Raw genomic sequence first — 22,801 nt, 5'->3', positions numbered from 1 at the left:
TGTCATTATGGGGAATTGTGTGTAGATTGTAKATTTTTTWAAATATCCATTTTAGAATAAGGCTTTAACTTATCAAAATGTGGAAAAAGGGAAGGCGTCTGAATACTTTCAGTTCAAAAGTTTGTGGTCACTTAGAAATTTCCTTGCTTCTGAAAGAAAAGCAKATTTTTGGGCCATTAAAATAACATAAAATTGATCAGAAATACAGTGTAGACATTGTTAATGTTGTAAATGACTATTGTGACTGGAAACGTCTCATTATCAGCAACCATCACTCCTGTGTTCCAATGGCACGTTGTGTTGGCTAATCCAAGTTTATAATTTTAAAAAGGCTAATTGATCATTAGAAAACCCTTTTGCAATTATTTAGCACAGCTGAAAACTGTTGTACTGATTAAAGAAGCAATAAAACTGGCCTTCTTTACATGCTGACCAGACCGGACACGTCGCGTGCATCGCAAAATACATTTAGAAATCCATGTTATTCAATTATTGCACCAACGAGCGTCTGCGTTGCCAAGGGCTAAAATAGAACCTCTTTCTATTTCTGACAGATCACGCTAAAACTGCCTCTCCCATCTCCTCATTGGTTTATAGACGCAGGTACCCACGTGCCATCTCCTCATTGGTTATACCCACGTGGGTGATTGAAAGACGAACTGTTTTGCCGGTAGACGTGGTAATACAATGAAAGTTTAGATGCCGATCACCATATAAGTTCAACGATGAAAAAGCCTGGAAAGAGGAGAGATGACTAGAAACGATTTGGTTGGCCATTTTGTGTGTGGATTAATTTGTCGGAGTAGAGGACCTTGTGCAGTTCAGGTAAAATAACAACTCAATGTTTATATCCCAGGACAAATTAGCTAGCAACAACAAGCAAGCTAAATAGGACAAATTAGCTAGCAAGTGCAAGCTAACTAGCTAAATTGCCAACTAGCTAAATTGCCATACATGTTTAATGCTTTTCGACCTGTCCCCAAATTAACATCATTGGTTCAGAGTTTGTTTTGATATTTTAACCTGCGTATCGTGATCGCGTTTGGTGTGGGGGGACAAAATGAATTTATGCACGATGGCGCACGAGCACAGCCGGTTTGGGTTCCGTGTCAGACTAGTTGAGTATCTGGAGCATCAGCATTTGTGAGCGGCAGGTAGTCTAGTGGTTAGAGTGTTGGGCCAATAACCGAAAGGTTGCTAGACCGAATCCCCGAGCTGCTAAGGTAAAAATATGCCGTTCTGCCCCTGAACAAGGCAGCTAACCCACTGTTCCTAGGCTGTCATTGTAAATAAGAATTTGTTCTTAACTGACTTTCCTAGTTACATAACAAACAAAAAAAACATTTGTGGGTTCAATTACAGGCTGAAAATGGCCAGAAACAAAGAACTTTCTTCTGAAACTCATCAGTCTATTCTTGTTCTGAGAAATTAAGGCTATTCCATGCGAGAAATAGCCAAGAAACTGAAGATCTCGTACAACGCTGTGTACTACTCCCTTCACAGAACAGTGTAAACTGGCTCTAACCAGAATAGAAAGAYGAGTGGGAGGCCCCGATGCACAACTGAGCAAGAAGACAAGTACATTAGAGTGTCTAGTTTGAGAAACAGACGCCTCACAAGTCCTCAACTGGCAGCTTCATTAAATAGTACCCGCAAAACATCCGTCTCAACGTCAACAATGAAGAGGCGACTCCYSGATGCTGGCCTTCTAGGCAGAGTTGCAAAGAAAAATCCATATCTCAGACTGGCCAATAAAAATAAAATATGAAGATGGGCAAAAGAACACAGTCACTGGATAGAGGAACTCTGCCTAGAAGGCCAGCATCCCAGAGTCGCCTCTTCACTGTTGACGTGATTAACACGATGCATGCTTTGGAATCTTTTTATTCTGTYCAGGCTTCCTTTTTTCACTCTGTCATTTAGGTTAGTATTGTGGAGTAACTACAATTTTGTTGATCCATCCTCAGTTGTTTTCTCGTATCACAGCCATTTAAATCTGTAACTGGTTTAAAATCACCACTGGCCTCATGGTGAAATCCAGAGCAGTTTCCTTCCTCTCCGTCAACTGAGTTAGGAAGGATGCCTGTATCTTTGTAGTGACTGGGGTGTATTGATACACCATCCAAAGTGTAATTAATAACTTCACCATGCTCAAAGTGAAATTCAATGTCTACCAACAGGTGCCCTTCTTTACGAGGCATTAGAAAACCTCCCTGGTCTTTGTCATTGAATCTGTTCTTGAAATTCACTGCTCGGCTGAGGGACCTTACAGGTAATTGTATGTGGGGTACAGAGACGAGGTAGTCATTCAAACATCATTTTAACAACACCATTATTATCACCAGAGTTAGTCCATGGAACTTATGACTTGTTAAGGACATTTTTACTCCTGAACTTAATTATGCTTGCCATAACAAAGGGGTTGAATACTTATTGACTGAAGACATTTCAGCTTTACATTTTTTATATAAATTTGTAAAACGAATATAAAAAAAAAATAATAAAAAACATAATTCCAGTTTGACATTATGGGGTGTAATTCAGGCAGTAACAACAAAATGTGAAAAATTCAATGGGGGTGTGAATACTTTCTGAAGACACTGTGTGACCGCTGACAACCCATGCCACATTCTGTTGGTATTCTTATCAGTTGGTGTTGTGTTTGGCAGGCAGGTGTTTTGTGCACTATAGCTAGGCCTTCAATTTCACTCCTAGCTGGCCCTCAGGCACACGGCAGATTACCATATACTCCGCTGGCCCTCAGGCCACAGGCAGATTAACATATACACCGCTGGCCCTCAGGCCACAGGCAGATTACATTACTCCGCTGGCCCTCAGGCCACAGGCAGATTAACAATATACCGCTCTGGCCCTCAGGCACAGGCAGATTAACAATATACTCCGCTGGCCCTCAGGCCACAGGCAGATTAACATATACCCGCTGTGCCCTCAGGCCACAGGCAATTAACATATACTCGCTGGCCCTCAGGCCACAGGCAGATTAACATATACTCCGCTGGCCCTCAGGCACAGGCAGATTAACATATACACCGCTGGCCCTCAGGCCACAGGCAGATTAACATATACTCCGCTGGCCCTCAGGCCACAGGCAGATTAACATATACTCCGCTGGCCCTGGAGCAATAACGCCGCCGGTCACCACCTGCGCACTGACCTCACWCACTCACACACGTGCACATACACTTGCAGACACAGTTGTCGGATGGAAAATAATCCTGCAGCATGAGGATCTGAATTAATATTTAGAATCGCCACCAGGGTGCAGCTGGAAGCAGTGTTTGTAGGCTATATTAGACTGCAGGTCCACTGGGCATCAGTTTAAGTAGCCTATGTAGCGCGTCTRGTGTGAATCCTTATGTGGATTATAATAAATGAACAGGGGGTAGATCAATTGTTTTACTACATGTTCAAAGCAATTGTCAGAGTAAATGCATGGCTACCTCAGTGCCTGTGTGGTCCAGTGGATACAGCCGCGGACCCCGGCACATGCATCCCAAAGTCGTCATTGGTTGGAATCCGGCCCACTATTGCCCTTTGAATTTTTAGGAGGAATTAGTACTTTTCTAGTTCCTCTCTGTTGGTAATTTCTGAAGGAATTAACTTAAGTTTTACTCCGTTACATTTTACATTTTTACATGAATCAATACTATTGGTTCCCTTTAAAACGCCTGTATGAACATTTCACAACASCTTGCCCAATTAAACGTATTCAGAATAGCTTGTCATCAACACTTAAGTCCATTGGCTCTCAAAGTTGTCCCTCAAATCCTGTGTCTCCACCACAGCTCATGAAGTGAAGCTCATATCTTCACTCCTGAGGATATTTTTGTTTGTGGGTTCTTAGCTAGACGCAAGAGGTAAGGAGCACTAATTACCTTCTGCCTATGTAATATTATATATTTCTGGAGTCAGAAAGTGCAAAGCAAAGCAAATGGCTAGGTAGCTAATTAGATGGCTATTTAGCCAGCTTTGGCTAACCCAGAATCAGACAAAGTATAATCTCGTTTTTAGCTCCCAATTTGATTTCTGCTTGTTTGTCCCATAGGAGTGGTGCACAATTGGCCCAGTGTTGTCCGAGTTAGGGGAGGGTCTGGCCGGGGTAGGCCATCATTGTAAATAATAATTAGTTCTTAACTGACTTGCCTAGTTAAATAAAATAATATGAAAAAAAAAGCTATTAGGTTGCCACTAGATAAGCTAGCTAGTGTCAACCATGTGTATGTGTGTGTGTGTGTGTGTGTGTGTGTGTGTGTGTGTGTGTGTGTGTGTGTGTGTGTGTGTGTGTGTATATTCAGAAGAGGAAGGTAAATCCGGTTGTCTATAAGGGATACAGCTTTTGTCAAAAATGTACTTTTCATAGCAGGTTATAAAAACTTAAAAATCAGCAGTGGGTGGGGAGTGGCTCAAGGTTAGGAAAATGGTTAGCTAAAATACCCCCCAAAAATCTACTTAACAAAAGCTGCATCCCATCTAGACATGACTGGTAAATCCTACTTTAGCAGGAAAAAGATGATTGAGTTGACTATGGCAATTGATATCTGCACTGTTTGAATATTTATTACTTATATGATTCTTACCTGAATACCTACCTTGATGTTTAATTCCATGCTGAAATGTATCTGATTTGCATATTAGATAGTGAAATGTCGATATTGATTGTTGTTTGACTGTTGTAACACTTACAGTGGCTTGCGAAAGTATTCACCCCCCTTGGCATTTTTCCTATTTTGTTGCCTTACAACCTGGAATTAAAATAGTATTTTGGSGGGCTTGTATCATTTYATTTACACAACATGCCTACCACTTTGAAGATGCAAAATATTTTTTGTGAAAKAAACAAGAAATAAGACAAAAAAAAGCATCACTTGAGCGTGCATAACTATTCACCCCCCCAATGTCAATACTTTGTAGAGCGACCTTTTGCAGCAATTACAGCCGCAAGTCTCTTGGGGTATGTCTCTATAAGCTTGGCATATCTAGCCACTGGGATTTTCGSCCATTCTTCAAGGCAAAACTGCTCCAGCTCCTTCAAGATGGATGGGCTCCGCTGATGTACAGCAATCTTTAAGTCATACCACAGATTCTCAATTGGATTGAAGTCTGGACTTTGACTAGGCCATTCAAAGACATTTAAATGTTTCCCCTTAAARCACTCGAGTGTTGCTTTAGCAGTATGCTCAGTATGCTCATTGTCCTGCTGGCAGGTGAACCTCCGTCCCAGTCTCAAATCTCTGGAAGACAAACAGGTTTCCCTCAAGAATTTTCCTGTATTTAGCYCCATCCATCATTCCTTCAATTCTGACCAGTTTCCCAGTCCCTGTCGATGAAAAACATCCCCACAGCATGATGCTGCCACCACCATGCTTCACTGTGGGGTTCGTGTTCTCGGGGTGATGAGAGGTGTTGGATTTACGCCAGACATAGTGTTTTCCTTGATGGCCAAAAAGCTACATTTTAGACTCATCTGACCAGAGTACCTTCTTCCATATGTTTAGGGAGTCTCCCACATGCCTTTTGGCAAACACGTTTGCTTATTTTTTTCTGGCCACTCTTCCGTAAAGCCRAGCTCTGTGGAGTGTACGGCTTAAAGTGGTCCTATGGACAGATACTCCAATCTCCGCTGTGGAGCTTTGCAGCTCCTTCAGGGTTATCTTTGGTCTCTTTGTTACCTCTCTGATTAGTGCCCTCCTTTCCTGGTCTGTGAGTTTTGGTGTGSAGTCCTCTCTTGGCAGGTTTGTTGTGGTGAAATATTCTTTCCATTTTTTAGTAATGGATATAAATGGTGCTCTGTGGGATGTTCAAAGTTTTGTAWATCTTTTGATAACCCAACCCTGATCTGTAATTCTCCACAACTTTGTCCCTGACCTGTTTGGAGAGATCCTTGGTCTTCATAGTGCCGCTTGCTTGGTGGTTCCCCTTGCTTAGTGGTGTTGCAGACCCTGGAGCCTTTCAGAACAGGTGTATATATACTGAGATCATGTGACACTTAAATAAAGTCCACCTGTGTGCAAGCTAACGAATTATGTAACTTCTGAAGGTAATTGGATGCACCAGATCTTAATTAGAGGCTTCATAGCAAAGGGGGTAAATACATATGCACGCACCACTTTTCCGTTTTATATTTTTGGGGAATTTTTTTAAACAAGTCATTTTTTTCATTTCACTTCACCAATTTTGACTTTTGTTTATGTTCATTACATGAAATCCAAATAAAAACCCATTTAAAAACTACAGGTTGTAATGCAACAAAATAGGAAAAACGCCAAGGGGGTGAATACTGTTGCAAGGCGCTGTACCTGATCCTCCTTGATATTTCATTCTGAGTAAAAAAAAAAAAAGAATCATCACACTTGGTGTAAATCTTTTTAGTACGCATTCTCAATCACATGTACTTGAAATGATATAGTGAAATTAAAATGTTCTTTAACGCTATTGAAATTGTAAAATTATTCCAATGTTTCGATTACCATTTTGTCCATCTACGTAACATTGCAAAAATCAGAAACTTTGCCCAAAAATGCAGAAAAATTCATCCATGCTTTTGTCACTTCTAGGTTAGATTACTGCAATGCTCTACTTTCCGGCTAAAGCACTAAATAAACTTCAGTTAGTGCTAAATATGGCTGCTAGAATCTTGACTAGAACCCAAAGTTTTTTTATCATATTACTCCATTGCTAGCCTCTCTACACTGGCTTCCCGTTAAGGCAAAGGCTGATTTCAAGGTTTTACTGCTAACTTACAAAGCATTACATGYGCTTGCTCCTACCTATCTTTCSGATTTGGTTCTGCCGTACATACCTACATGTACGCTACGGTCACAAGACGCAGGCCTCCTTACTGTCCCTAGAATTTCTAAGCAAACAGCTGGAGGCAAGGCTTTCCCCTATAGAGCAAAATTTTTATGGAAAGGTCTGCCTACCCATGTGAGAGACGCAGACTCGGTCTCAACCTTTTAAGTCTTTACTGAAGACTCATCTCTTCAGTAGGTCCTATGATTGAGTGTAGTCTGGCCCAGGAGTGTGAAGGTGAACGGAAAGGCACTGGAGCAACGAACCGCCCTTGCCGTCTCTGCCTGGCCGGTTCCCCTCTCCACTGGGATTCACTGCCTCTAACCCTATTACAGGGGCTGAGTCACTGGCTTACTGGTGCTCTTCCATGCCGTCCCTAGGAGGGGTGCGTCACTTGAGTGGGTTGAGTCACTGGCGTGATCTTCCTGTCCGGGTTGGCGCCGCCCCTTGGGTTGTGCCGTGGCGGAGATCTTTGTGGGCTATACTCGGCCTTGTCTCAGGATGGTAAGTTGGTGGTTGAAGATATCCCTCTAGTGGTGTGGGGGCTGTGCTTTGGCCCACAGCAAAGTGGGTGGGGTTATACCCTGCCTGTTTGGCCTTGTCCGGGTGTATCGTCGGACGGGGCCACAGTGTCTCCCGACCTCTCCTGTCTCAGCCTCCAGTATTTATGCTGCAGTAGTTTGTGTCGGGGGCTAGGGTCAGTCTGTTATATCTGGAGTATTTCTCCTGTCTTATCTGGTGTCCTGTGTGAATTTAAGTATGCTCTCTCTAGTTCTCTCTTTCTCTCTTTCTTTCTCTCTCTCACGACCTGAGCCATAGGACCATGCCTCAGGACTACCTGGCCTGATGACTCCTTGCTGTCCCCAGTCCACCTGGCCGTGCTGCTGCTCCAGTTTCAACTGTTCTGCCTGTGGATATGGAACCCTGACCTGTTCACCGGACGTGCTACCTGTCCCAGACCTGCTGTTTTCAACTCTCTAGAGACAGCAGGAGCAGTAGAGATACTCTCAATGATCAGCTATGAAAAGCCAACTGACATTTACTCCTGAGGTGCTGACCTGTTGCACCCTCGACAACCACTGTGATTATTATTATTTGACCCTGCTGGTCATTTATGAACATTTGAACATCTTGGTCATGTTCTGTGATAATCTCCACCCGGCACAGCGAGAAGAGGACTGGCCATCCCTCATAGCCTGGTTCCTCCCTAGGTTCTGGCCTTTCTAGGGAGTTTTTCCTAGCCACCGTGCTTCTACACCTGCATTGCTTGCTGTTTGGGGTTTTTAGGCTGGGTTTCTGTACAGCACTTTGTGACATCAGCTGATGTAAGAAGGGCTTTATAAATAAATTTGATTGATAGATATTAAGTAGACTTTGAATAAGACCGTAATTGAAAATGTACAGCCTACAGACTTTGTTTGATGCCAGTCTTCATTGGAGAATACCTTTGCAAGATGGTGCAGACAGGCTTAAATAATAAGTGAATGTAAAATCAAATTTTTTTTATTTTTTTGCCGTCACAGTTTACCATAAGGTGTAAAACAAATTAACTAAATTTGTAACTTGTACTTAAGTAGTTTTCTAAAATCTGATACTTTTTTTACTCCTACTTTAGTAGTTCCTTAAGAGGGCTACTTCTACTCGAGTAAATTATAATCTAAGTAACAGTATTTGTACCTAAGTACTGATTTTCAGTACACTACCCACCTCTGCAAACTACACATAGCCTAACTATAAAACAACTAATGAAAAACATATGGAAATGTCTGCTCTACCCAAAAMTATAACCAACTAATTGGGGCATTACAGCAAAAATGGAAAAGGAAGGTGGAATGGGGAAAAGGTAAGGAAGTTGTCTGTCGGCCCTGCATTAGACCATATTTGGTTAAAGAAAATTGTGATAAATAAAAAAGTATACCAGTTTCATTTAAGGACCAAATGTTTTTTTACAGCCATGCCATATAGATTGCAAAATAGTTGGGCAGAGATATTTGACGTACCYATTCCATGGCACATGGTTTATGAACTGATACGCAAAACGACGCCGGATTCAAAATCTTTGAATTATTCGATTTAAATTATTATACAAAATTCTTGCAACCAAATAGAATGTTATTTATATGGGGGGTGAAACCTTCCCAYRTCTGCAGAATTTGCTGCGAAGAGACAGAATTTGATTTGATCCTGTCCATATGTAGCTTGTTTTTGGTCACAGATCCAGGAATGGCTGAAGAATTGCAACCTTTACCTGGAGCTAACCCTGCAAAAAGCACTACTGGGTGATCTGAAAAGTCATAGTCAAATCGATCAATAATCTAATAATATTATTAGCAAAAAATATATATATTTTCAATTTACAATCTGTAGAAACAAATGAGAATAGAAAGGTTCAGAACTTTWGTGAAGCATCACAGCACAGTGGAAATATATATATATACGGATGGTGTTAAGAGATATATGAGAAGGGTTGAATGGAGCTGAATGTTGGGACTAATGACAAGATAACTAATGTAAAACGGATATGGGCTAAGAACTTTTGTGAAAGAGCACAGTTTGAAYGATATGGCAAYTAGAAATCAAACCGGATGGACATCAGAAATAGATGGGATAGGTTGAGGGTAGAGGAAGGACAGGAGTAAAAWCAAACAAAATATAACTATTGTAAAATAGATTGTGTSCATAAAATATAGTATGTATAAGCWGGAAGTAGAGGCCTAAGRGTTGTTTACTAGTTTACTCCAACACACACAGTAACAMTTCAGACACCTACTCATTCAAGGGTTTTTCTTTATTTTTACTATTTTCTACATTATAGAATAATAGTGAAGACATCAAAACTATGAAATAACACATATGGAATCATGTAGTACCCCAAAAAAAGTGTTAAACAAATCAAAATATATTTTATATTTGAGATTCTTCAAAGTAGCCACCCTTTGCCTTGATGAAAGAGAACTGCTCATTTTGAATTTCCTGATCCAGCAGGAATATTCTCCACGACAAATGAGTGATCAAGTTAAGATCCGACATCTGTACACTCAAATGTGTGTACACAAACACGCATGCACTTGCAGAAACATTCAGACCTGTACATATGCATGCACGCATACACTCACAGGTACACACACGTGGAGTTGAGTCAGTATGTTAAACAGCCACCACTAACATTTAGTGGCCGCTGCCAACATACTGACWCAACTCCAGCCACTTTAATAATGGGAATTGATGGAAATTATGTAAAAATGTATCACTAGCCACTTTAAACAATGCCACTTAATATAATGTTTACATACCCTACATTACTCATCTCATATGTATATGTATATACTGTACTCTATATCATCTACTGCATCTTGCCATCTTTATGTAATACATGTATCACTAGCCACTTTAAACTATYCCACTTTATGTTTACATACCCTACATTACTCATCTCATATGTATATACTGTACACTATACCATCTACTGCATCTTGCCTATGCCGTTCTGTACCATCACTCATTCATATATCTTTATGTACATATTCTTTATCCCTTTACACTTGTGTGTATAAGGTAGTAGTTGTGGAATTGTTAGGTTAGATTACTCGTTGGTTATTACTGCATTGTCGGAACTAGAAGCACAAGCATTTCGCTACACTRGCATTAACATCTGCTAACCATGTGTATGTGACAAATAAAAATTTGATTTGATTTGATTTGTCTCTGTCCATCATAACTAGTAGCACGACACCTGATCTAGCTGTACTCAGTCAGTAGTCAACATGGCTTGTCCTGTATGGGTTAAGATGTATAAAGACAACTGCTGTGAGTGGATCGYCGGCTGTGCTGTCCAATGCAATGACCTGTCCCAAATTGAAAATGGGTTTTGTCCCAGGTTGTCTTTTTTGCAGTCAAGCTATGCATCTCTAAAAAGATAACTAGATCATATTTATGGGGTTCCTGAGACATAATAATCAGTGCAGCAAGACAACAACCTGGAACAGGTGAGAAGTTGAAAACGGCCCCTTCTAACGGACTAATATGGTGACTGTGTCACGAACCATAAACGTGGACAAGWWGTCACCGCAGCGGTTTGGCCTTGCACTTTCCCTGCTTACCATCTTGAGGGTTTGGCTTGAAACCAACCACACAGTTCAGGACAGTTCAATTTGACTTTCTCTTATTGGATTGACACTMGCAATAGCTGGCTGGGGTTTCAGTTGTTGAAACTAGTGATGCACCGATATGACATTATTTGGCCGATACCGATATTCAATATTTTCCTTGCCAAAAAAAACGAAATAAATTGTGGCCTTAAGCATTCTAGTACAGTTATAGAGCTAACACACACACAGCGGTCTAAGGCACTGCATCTCAGTGCAAGAGGTGTCACTACAGTCCCTGGTTCGAATCCAGGCTGTATCACATCCGGCCGTGATTGGGAGTCCCATAGGGCGACGCACGTTTGGCCCAGTATCTTCCGGGTTTGGCCAGTAAAAGCCGTCACTGTAAATAAGAATTTGTTCTCAACTGACTTGCCTAGTTAAATAAAGGTTACATAAATGTTTTAAATTATAAAACACATAAGTGCAGTCTGTGGTCCAACAGTAACACTCCCAGTTCTAGACACAGAACACACTATGAGGCTTCAATCCTTGTTCACCCTTACTTGCCCGTCTCATTTCATATCCGTCTAAATAAAGTGTTAAAAAATCCTGAGGGAACCTAGCATTTGTTCCACCACGGTATATTACCAGCACCATACATAAAATATAAAGTTCAGCTGAACTCATTTACCTAGTTTATTTGGGCTACTACCAGCTTCATTTTGGTCTGAATTGGGCGTCTGTTGGTCGAGATGCTGGTGTTTTCTAGTGTCACCCCTCTGGTTTGAAGTGGCCTAGCTTCAGTGGGAAATAACAAGATCCTAGGGAAATATGACTAACGTCTAGCACATCACAAATATCTCCACATGCCAGGGAGGTGGCCCTAAGGACAATGTAATAAAAMYAAAAATAAAAACATTTGGGTATTGTTTTAGTCAGATTGCTCATATGAACCCTAGCAGGCAATTCATTTCAGTGAGGCGGGTATAGTCACACAACCCCCTGAAATTAGCTTGTTCCAGGCCATCCTCGGGTATGGATGATAAACGCCCTTAGCGCCGGGTGGTGACTCATCGCTTCACAAACAGGGCCCGGGAGGAAGGAAGCAGGCTGGCTCGGTGGTGTGGGTGTGGGAGCGAGGATTGCCTGGGTCTGCCTGGGGTCATGAAGGGACAGGTTGCTGGAGAGATTTAACACAGCCACAGCCCCGCCCTCAGCCTCTGACCATTGCCTGGCCCCTCAAATACGACCTAGACATGAGCATCTGAGGTCAAATGTATGACAGAGAATTATGAGGAAAGAAGATAATATGTGCAGTGCGACAGCCACTCTGCCGTGCCAACCAAAAAATAAAACAAAAAGGACTCCCATTACAGTACGGAGTATTGCCTGGAAAGCTGCGGTGATGACGGGACGGCATGTCCAGTATTTCGGGATTGCGTAAACAGTGCAAAAGGTTCCGCGAGGTGGTTTGAGAGGAAGGACCAGGGTTCGTATTCTAACGCTGCACTATGGAGAGGAAATGGGGAGAATAAAAAAAAAAATATATATATATATATATATATATATATTGCACAGGGAAAACAAATCTCACTCTCCTGGAGAAAGAAAAGCAGAAATAAATGTTCCAGAAACATTTGATGGCAGTGTGCCTCTAGAGTACCAGAGAGGGAGAGTCCAGGCCGAGAGGAATCACTTACGGTTCCCCCATGGAGGGCGTGTCCCCCTGTATCCTCCACAACAACAAGGTCTGGGGGAGTAGACATCAGCTGAGGCAGACTAATGCCCTGCAGCGACGTTTACATCCATAGGGGTTGAAGTCTCAGTGTCTCGTGACTCTAACCAGGACTGAACTCAACATCAGCCAACACATTTAGGACTAGTTATTTCCTTTCACAGTCATTCAAAGCTATTAAAACAGAATTGGTGAATTTTGTGTCTGGGGGAGAAAAAAAAATGTTTTGGTGTGGCCCAAAATCAGTTCTCTCTCCACCTCTACTCCTCTAGCACGTGCCCTCCCGATAGAAGAACACTCTGCAGCCCACACCGTGATACATAACGCCTGGTGACTCGGTCTGCAGAAGACATCGGCAAGGAACACAGAGGAAATGTACTAATGGTGGGGATACAAAGAGTCAGACAATCAATCTTCCCAGAGGTCGTGGATGATGGGCGTCTGTGATCTCTTAAAGATAAAGGGTGTGAGGGATGTCATACGACACATCACTGTAGACACTTGTTTCTTTATAAAATGGTAGCAGAGGTGTATAGTTCATTTGGTTGGCTCCTCATCCTAACATCCTATGAAAGCATTCCTTATTTTGAATCTGAATGACCCCCCCAACCCACAAAATAGAGTGTGCTATGCAAAAGCCAGACAGCCCGCTCAGACGTTATGAAAAATCAGGTCGAGCCCAGACACAATAGCTCAACAGATGAGTAAACAAATGGAGCGGCACAGACATAACAGCAACAGTCCCTTTCTGCTACTGATGTCGACGCCAATGAATGAGGTCACTGCTTTGCCAGAAGCAAAAAAAGYGGACTGGCCAACATAGCTAAGGGCCACCAGACAACCCTGATTGCTCCGGCGCACACATTCCTGAGGCGTCGCTAACTGTAGTCCCAGTCCCAAAACTGTGAGTTACACCTACAAAAACACATAGTACCTGCTCACCCTTCTGCTTCCACAATAAGGTCATTGCTATATGAGGAGGAGTATTCAATCAAAAGCGGTAACTGGAAGTTTCCCCGAGTCTTCCCCTACTGTGAGAAAGATGAATGACCACCATAATTGGGGATCTTTTTTTTTTTCCTCACACATGAATCATTCTCTTCCTGATTATATTCATCCAAACATGCAGCACAATACAGGCAGACCATTGTTTCGTCTTTCCCCAGAAATTCACTGTGGCCAGCTTGGATTGAATATGGCCTCAGACTAGTGGAATAATAGAGATTATTGTGTAGACACTCATTTCAATCCATAAACACAAAAGTGTGAAAACATTTCGAATGTGAAATCGCTATGTTGATACAGAGCCGACAAAATACAACGATAGCCATGAGAATACAAAAGTGTGTGTATGGCACTAACATTTAGAGGTAAAAATCAACTGATGTCATCTACCAAAGCTGAAAACTATTCTCCTGCTCTACATCTCACCTCCTCCTTCCAACCCCACACATCCTATGGCTGACTAGCATGGCTCACGACGCCCAGGTAAAGGTGACGTCACCTCTAGCAGAGCCATTGATGTGTTTGAAGGGTTTTAATAGTATACTTCAGACTCATCCTCCGCTACTTGTATTCACYTCCCGGTGCCCTGACCTCGGGTCTTAATAAATCCACTCGCTTCTAAAAGCAGGAAGATTGACTCGACAGTGGGGCTCTCCTCCCACTCCCACCAATTACATAAGAGGTCACACGTCACACCACAGCAAATAAAAATAGCTGCAGCGAACGAGTCTGTGAAAACAAACCGATGAGCGCAAGAGGGGATGTAAAGAAGGCTGGAGGGATGAAAAATGTTTTAGCTGTACAAAAGGTGCCCATTGTCTGAATGAGGTCCTGAGATGTGTTGGTGGGCCAGTGTATTTTAAATCTAAGATGCCCTGATGGGCTTTAAAAAAAAAAGAATAAAAATAGAAAACAAAATGTAAAATTAAAAAAGTCCGGTGGTCATACTCTTCAACTGTGATGTTCTCAGACGTCATGTGTTGTTTTGCTCACTACTTCTGAGCATAATCCATCTCATCATTGGGTGGCTTTAAAAAAAAATCCACACATCCAAAATAAAAACTTTCCACCTAAATTAGGTCATGTTTAAAGATGACATGAGAGTGAATGACAGATACATTTAACAGCAGGGAAGATAGACCACTTGAATATAGTTCCCATTAGGGGTATTCCGATGAGTTTAACATTCAAAACGATTTACCACTACAGCATTTCCTGTCTGTGTTACCATTCATATCCTTCAAGTCAAGATCAACTAACTTCGTCCCAAAGCTGCCATAGTAATTCAGTTGAACAGACTGAGCAGACCTTTCAACATGGACCCAGAGGTCTTACAGATAAAAATTCCTCAGTGACCAGTAATGGGTTGAAGGGTCAGACAATAGAGACTATGACTTAACAAACAATAAAGCGCTGTGAGGAGGAAAGCGCTGTGTGGAGGTAAAGCGCTGTGAGGAGGTAAAGGCTGTGAGGAGGTAAAGCGCTGTGGGAGGAGGTAAAGCGCTGTGAGGAGGTAAAGCGTGTGAGAGGTAAGGCTTGTGGGAGGTAAAGCGCTGTGTGGAGGAAAAGCGTGTGAGGAGGTAAAGCGCTGTGAGGAGGTAAAGCGCTGTGAGGAGGTAAAGCGCTGTGAGGAGGTAAAAGCGCTGTGAGGAGGTAAAGCCTGTGTGGAGGTAAAGCGCTGTGAGGAGGTAAAGCGCTGTGTGGAGGTAAAGCGCTGTGTGGAGGTAAAGCGCTGTGTGGGAGGTAAAGCGCTGTGAGGAGGTAAAGCGCTGTGTGGAGGTAAAGCGCTGTGTGGAGGTAAAGCGCTTGTGAGGAACCATCAAGCTTGTTCAAGCTATCCGGCTCTGTTGGACGCCCACTGGAGGCTCAGTTACGCAATGGCGCAGAACCAGGAGTTGTTTTAGACCACTTCATCATGCAGATGCCTGTTGGCTTTGCCTGCCGACCCAGAAAGCAGTGGGCTCCTGGTGAAGAGCTAAGCACCTGGGTTGAGAGTGAGACGCGAGAGAGAGAGCAAATAGAGAGAGCAGCATGACGCTCGCCCGCTCTCCTCTCCTTCATCGTCCTTGTGTCCATCCCCTCCTCTCCTCCTCTCCTCCCTCTCTCTCCCTACCTACCTACCACCAACCATCCTGTATATCCACAGTTCAAGCCACGGGCTGTCGATTGGCCAGCGAATGGAAAGCAAACCGAATCGATGGCCTGGAAAAACAAGTGCTGGCTAATTATAGGAGTTGGTGGGGTGGAGGGGGGGGATGAACATCATCAGTCTCCACCGACCCCAATGTGACAGTCTGATCTATATAGCTYAAGGAAGGGGGGCAGACAGGACAGGGCAGTAGCCGCAGTCTGGTAAATTGCCACCCTGGTCAATTGCACCGTAGCAACGTCTACTACAGTTTCAAGTGGGTCTCAGAAAATATTGGGGGGGTTGGTGAAATATAKATATATGATATTACTAGTTGGCACGTGTCCTAATTTTAGGTTAGGGTTACTCTGCCACAAAACATTATTGGTGGAAAAGGTCCTAATGTCCAAGTTACGGCACTCAAAATGGTATTTCAAATAAAAAGTCCAGAAAGACATCACCTCATTTGTTACCTTTAGGCCAGCTGGCATGTTTAAGCGTCGGATCATTTCAGCTTTCATCAGAGCATAATAATAAACAGGCCTTGAAGAAGACAGTCTAGATCCTCTGTACTTCAACCCTCCAATGGGTCAATGGCCCCCTCTCCCCGTCCTTTTCCCCACTACAGCCCAAACCCCAGTTGCTGCATCTCTTTCCTTGTTGGCAGGGCCAGCGCTGTTCTTTCACCAGCCTCCCATTCTGATATCTCCTCCGAGGGTATTATTAGCAGCCTCTGAAATCCAAGTCCGCTGAGGTTTCCTCTACCAGCCGCCACTTTACCCCATGCCTCCCGCCATGCAGTGCAGTAAAATGACTTAGACCTTTAAGGGAGTCTGGACTCTGRGCCTCTGCTCAAACTAATGCTGAGTCTGCTGTGAAGTTAGTGAGTTACACACACTGAAATTAAGCTAGTTGTGCTTCCAAGACACGTACTGAAGCACCCAGAATCACAGCATGTCAAAATCCCATGGGGGAATCGTATTAGTTAGCTATAATTGTGCAATTCGGTACAAYACTAGTTTCAAGAGCTACTTGATGAAGGGAAGTRCCATACACTCACAGGCCACCTCCATCAAAATAAAAAAAGACAGATTTTATAATACATCATGGAAATAGGGCATGAAGTGTTACTAATGTACTAACACTTTTCACCGCATACAGCTTTCAAAGTAGGAATATTATATACAGTTGAGGTCGGAYGTTTACATACACTTAGGTTGGAGTCATTAAAACTCGTTTTTAAACCACTCTACAAATTTCTTGTTAACAAACTATAGTTTTGGCAAGTCAGTTAGGACATCTACTTTGTGCATGACACAAGTAATTTTTCCAACAATTGTTTACAGACAGATTATTTCACTTATGATTCACTGTATCACAATTCCAGTGGGTCAGAAGTTTACATACACTAAGTTGACTGTGCCTTTAAACAGCTTGGAAAATTCSAGAAAATMATGTCATGGCTTTAGAAGCTTCTGATAGGCTAATTGACATAATTTGAGTCAATTAGAGGTGTACCTGTGGATGTATTTCAAGGCCTACCTTCAAACTCAGTGCTTTTTTTGCTTGACATCATGGGGAAATCAAAAGAAATCAACCAAGACTTCAGAAAATAAATGTAGACCTCCACAAGTCGGGTTCATCCTTGGGAGCAATTTTCAAACTCCTGAAGGTACCACGTTCATCTGTACAAACGGTAGTACGCAAGTATAAACACCATGGGACCACGCAGCCATCATACTGCTCAGGAAGGAGACGTGTTCTGTCTCCTAGAGATGCACGTACTTTGTTGCGAAAAGTGAAAATCAAACAGCAAAGGACCTTGTGATGATGCTGGAGGAAACAGGTACAAAAGTATCTATATCCACAGTAAAACGAGTCCTATATCAACATAACCTGAARGGCCGCTCAGCAAGGAAGAAGTAACTGCTCCAAAACCGCCATAAAAAAGCCAGACTACGGTTTGCAACTGCACATGGGGACAAAGATCGTACATTTTGCAGAAATGTCCTCTCGTCTGATGAAACAAAAATAGAACTGTTTGGCCATAATGACCATCGTTATGTTTGGAGGAAAAAGGAGGAGGCTTGCAAGCCGAAAAACACCATCCCAACCGTGAAGCACGGGGTGGCAGCATCATGTTGTGGGGGTACTTTGCTGCAGGAGGGACTGGTGCACTTCACAAAATAGATGGCATCATGAGGGAGGAAAATGATGTGGATATATTGAAGCGACATCTCAAGACATCAGTCAGGAAGTTAAAGCTTGGTCGCAAATGGGTCTTCCAAATGGACAATGACGCCAAGCATACTTCCAAAGTTGTGGCAAAATGGCTTAAGGACATCAAAGTCAAGGTATTGGAATGGCCATCACAAAGCCCGGACCTTAAAACTATTGAAAATGTGTGGGCAGAACAGAAAAAGCGTGTGCGAGCAAGGAGGCCTACAAACCGGACTCAGTTACACCAGCTGTCAGGAGGAATGGGCCAAAATTCCCCCAACTTATTGTGGGAAGCTTGTGGAAGGCTACCCAAAACGTTTGACCCAAGTTAAACAATTCAAAGGCAATGCTACCAAATACTAATTGAGTGTATGTAAACTTCTTTCCCACTGTGAATGTGATGAAAGAAATCAAATCTGAAATAAATCATTTTCTCCAATATTATTCTGACATTTCACATTCTTAAAATAAAGTGGTGATCCTAAGTGACCTAAGACAGGAAATTTTTACTAGGATTAAACYTCAGGAATTGTGAAAAACTGAGTTTAAATCTATTTGGCTAAGGTGTATGTAAACTTCTGACTTCAACTGTACACTGCAGTGCAGGTCTAATGATATCCCAGTCCTCTACAACCAGAGAATGCACATGGAAAAGGATGTGCAGTGTCCAATAGGGAGACAAGACAGGTTTTTCTTTTACCTTTTGAAGACTGGTAGGATTCAGCTGTGTCTTGTCAATGATTTTGATGGCAACCTGTCAAGAGAGTAAAGGGGGGAAGAAAAGAAAAAAAATCACTTCCTGCTGAAACTACTCCTAACAACTCAACATAGGAATTGGCATGCCTATCGGCTGGCCACTCAATAATAACAAACTTGTTTCTCAGATTGCCAAGGTGCCATTTTAGAGTGTGTAAAGCACTGCTGCCTCTCGGAGAACTGAGGGCTYGAGGGGGTCTCAATACAATTAGCCTCTAGTTTGTTGCTTCAGTAAGTTTAGTACATTTAATACAATTTCCCCAAATTGCATTTTGTTTGTTTCGRCAACAAACAAAATGCAATTACAGTGACTATTGTTACGATTGGTGCAGCGCGTTGCCCCTTGACTTGTCAAGTACAGCAAGGGTGAGGTGGCTGGCATCAGCTAAATCTACTAACAAACATTTGTTAAAAAAWAWATATATATTTTGAGTACAAACAATTATTGTAATCTTTTCTACTTTAGTCTATTCTACTCTAGTCAAACAAATGAGAAAATGTTCCTGCTGTGTCTCACCTCTCGGCCCGTGAGGATGTGGCGCGCCAGCTTGACCTTGGCGAAGTTGCCCTTTCCGATGGTCTTGAGCAGCCGGTAGTTGCCGATGTGCGGCTGCTCGTCGGCGCATGAGGCAATGGAGTTCCGGCAGCGYGCGCCTGAGCGGACGGGCCGCGTGGTGACCTCGTTGCGCCCATCGGTGTGCGAGGTGTGCTGTGGGGAGGAAATTAGAAGAATGGCAAAAGTCATTTGAAGTTGCATGTCAGAGAATATCGACTAAAAAGGACATTGATCTTGTGTAGACACGCAGCATCATGGCACCTAATAGCTTGACAATCAAAAGCCAAWGCTAGAAAAGGTACATTTCCTGAAGAATATTTGTGAGCWTGCTTCAGCAGTCTAAAAGTATGTTTTATGGTAGTGGAAGAAGCACACCAGCACAATAACTCGATTCTTGGGACATATAAATTTTGTCTCACAACACGTGAAAAGCAAAGACTAGACAAATAATGAGGTAAATCATTGATTTGAGTTTAATCCTGATTTAATGGAACCGGTTGAAACAAATGACAGGTTTATAAAAGGTTAATGGAGCTACGGCCTTTCCTAAACTCTTTCCAAGAAGGAACAAGACTGTCTCTCCTACTGGGATAACCAATGTTCCTGGCCTGGAGGGCATCGATCAGAGCTCAACTTGTCAATAGACATTAAAACAATCACCGGGGACTGGGGTTCAATCCCCGTGACCAACCTCGCCAATTTCTCCCCCACTTGCCTGTCTTGCCATCTCATTTCCTAACTGTTTGAATAAAGTGTCAAAACAATTGCCTGTCTTGTTCATCGAGCTGATGTTTTGGGGAAAAATGTCCTGGTGGCATTATATCACCATTGGTAAAGATGGGAAAGGATACAAACGATTGGTGAATGTTTGACAAATGTTGTARAGCCATTAGCATGAGTTGCTGTTCTGAGGGGAATAAAGTGCTGGTCATGAATAATGATATCAGCACTGCCTGGTAATGAGAGGGTATAGTAGAGATTGCTAAATGTWTGAACAACGCTGTAAAGTCATTAGCATTAGGTGAAAAGATTGAGCAAAGCACTTGAGTGAGCGTGCGGCTGCACTCAGACAAACCTTCCAKCGGTGTAATAACTCAACTGGAACAGACACTTCTTAGAATGCAGACCTTGAACAGACTCAAAATAGCTTAAGAGCCAATGTCTTTAAAAATGGGACACTTGTTTCAACCGGTTTGTTTCAACCGGTCCCAATTGACTGTATAAATATATTTCAGTAAAACATACAGTTGAAGTCGGAAGTTTACATACCTTATGGTTTTGGAGTCATTAAAACTCGTTTTTAAACGCTCCACAAATTTTTTGTGAACAAACTATAGTTTTGGCAAGTCGGTTAGGACATCTACTTTGTGGATGACAAGTAATTTTTCCAAAATTTGTTTACAGACAGAATTATTTTTCACTGTATCACAGTTCCAGTGTGTCAGAAGTTTACATACACTAAGTTGACTGTGCCTTTAAACAGCTTGAAAATTCCAGAAAATGTGTCATGGCTTTAGAAGCTTCTGATAGGCTAATTGACATAATTTGAGTCAATTGGAGGTGTACCTGTGGATGTATTTCAAGGCCTACCTTCAAACTCAATGCTCTTTGCTTGCATCATGGGAAATCAAAAGAAATCAGCCAAGACCTCAGAAAAATAATTGTAGACCTCCACAAGTCTGGTTCATCCTTGGGAGCAATTTCCAAACACCTGAAGGTACCACGTTCATCTGTACAAACAATAGTACGCAAGTATAAACACCATGGGAGCAGAGCCATCATACCGCTCAGGAAGGAGATGCGTTCTGTCTCCTAGAGATGAACGTACTTTGGTGCGAATAGTGCAAATCAATCCCAGAACAGCAGCAAAGGATCTTGTGAAGATGCTGGAGGAAACAGGTACAAAAGTATCTATATCAACTGTAAAACGAGTCCTATATCAACATAACCTGAAAGGCTGCTCAGCAAGGAAGAAGCCACTGCTCCAAAACCGCCATAAAAAAGCCAGACTACGGTTTGCAACTGCACATGGGGACAAAGATCGTACTTTTTGGAGAAATGTCCTCTCGTCTGATGAAACAAAAAATAATAACTGTTTGGCCATAACGACATCGTTATGTTTGGAGGAAAAAGGGGGATGCTTGAAAGCCGAAGAACACCATCCCAACCGTGAGCACAGGGGTGGCAGCATCATGTTGTGGGGTGCTTTGCTGCAGGAGGGACTGATGCACTTCACAACTAGATGGCATCATGAGGTAGGAAATTATGTGGATATATTGAAGCACATCTCAAGACATCAGCCAGGAAGTTAAAGCTTGGTCGCAAATGGGTCTTCCAAATGGACACGACGCCGAAGCCTACTTCGCAAAGTTGTTGCAAAATGGCTTAAGGTCAACAAAGTCAAGGTATTGGAGTGGCCATCACAAAGCCCTGACCTCAATCCTATAGAAAATGTGTGGGCAGAACTGAAAAAGCATGAGCAAGCAAGGAGACCTACAAACCTGACTCAGTTACACCAGCTCTGTCAGAAGGAATGGGCCAAAATTCACCCAACTTATTGTGGGAAGCTTGTGGAAGGCTACCGAAACAATTGACCCAAATTAAACAATTCAAAGGCAATGCTACCAAATACWKWRWYWMWGRATGTAKACTTCTGACCCACTGGGAATGTGATGAAAGAAATAAAAGCTGAAGTAAATKKTTCTCTACWATTATTCTGACATTTCACATTCTTAAAATAAAGTGGTGATCCTAACTGACCTAATACAGGGATTTTACTAGGATTAAATGTCAGGAATTGTGAAAAACTGAGTTTAAATGTATTTGGCTAAGGTGTATGTAAACTTCCGACTTCAACTTATATATATATTTTTTTAAGACCAGGTTAAAATACTGTATCATGAAGTAAGGAATGTATAGATGTGGATACCCATACCATCACCCAACAACAGTCTCAGAATCAATTCCATTTTCACAGCAATCAATCCAGGTATACATTGTCTTTCAAATGAGTTGTATCTTCACATACGCTCGAAATCAAMCCATTTATAGACTGACTGACTAACTACTGTGCTGTTTTGCACTGCTATCAACGATAAGGTCCTGATACAAAGATAAGCTTCAAACACAATGAATGTAAGATTGAGCCTCACTGTGATGTTAAATTTTTCTCAGAAAGTCATAATCACAGTTGAATGAACTAGTGCACTYTGAATAACTTTGGAATGGCTTAGTGTAAAAATAAATTAAAAAAAATACAAATAACTAAATAAATGTAATAATGAGATTTGCCCAAAAAAAGGTTAATACGTTCTATGGAAACCATACGTGTTGTATTAATGACAAGCGATTAGGGCTGTACCAACAAACAAAAAAATCCTGGTCGATCGACAGTTCTGTTCCTTAAACCAAATCGATTGGTAGAAATGTTTAAATGTGTATTTTTCCATATATAGACATATCCTATGTATTTGTATCAAATCAACTATATGCAATGASCTTGT

The 22,801-nt window shown here is 42.1% G+C and overlaps 1 protein-coding gene across 1 annotated transcript in view; it reads right to left on the bottom strand.

Annotated features, from left to right (window-relative positions):
• Positions 1–22,801, bottom strand: part of LOC111954054 (MAP/microtubule affinity-regulating kinase 3) — a 144,009-nt gene that overhangs the window by 115,754 nt on the left and 5,454 nt on the right. Inside the window, 2 exon segments of the mRNA XM_070435733.1 lie at positions 18,687–18,740; positions 19,260–19,451. Coding sequence (XP_070291834.1) covers positions 18,687–18,740; positions 19,260–19,451 — 246 coding nt within the window.

This window comes from Salvelinus sp. IW2-2015, linkage group LG28 (assembly GCF_002910315.2).
Source record: "Salvelinus sp. IW2-2015 linkage group LG28, ASM291031v2, whole genome shotgun sequence".
NCBI lineage: Eukaryota > Metazoa > Chordata > Actinopteri > Salmoniformes > Salmonidae > Salvelinus > Salvelinus sp. IW2-2015.
The sequence above is the reverse complement of the archived record's forward strand: the minus strand, read 5'-3'. Positions and strand labels throughout refer to the sequence as shown.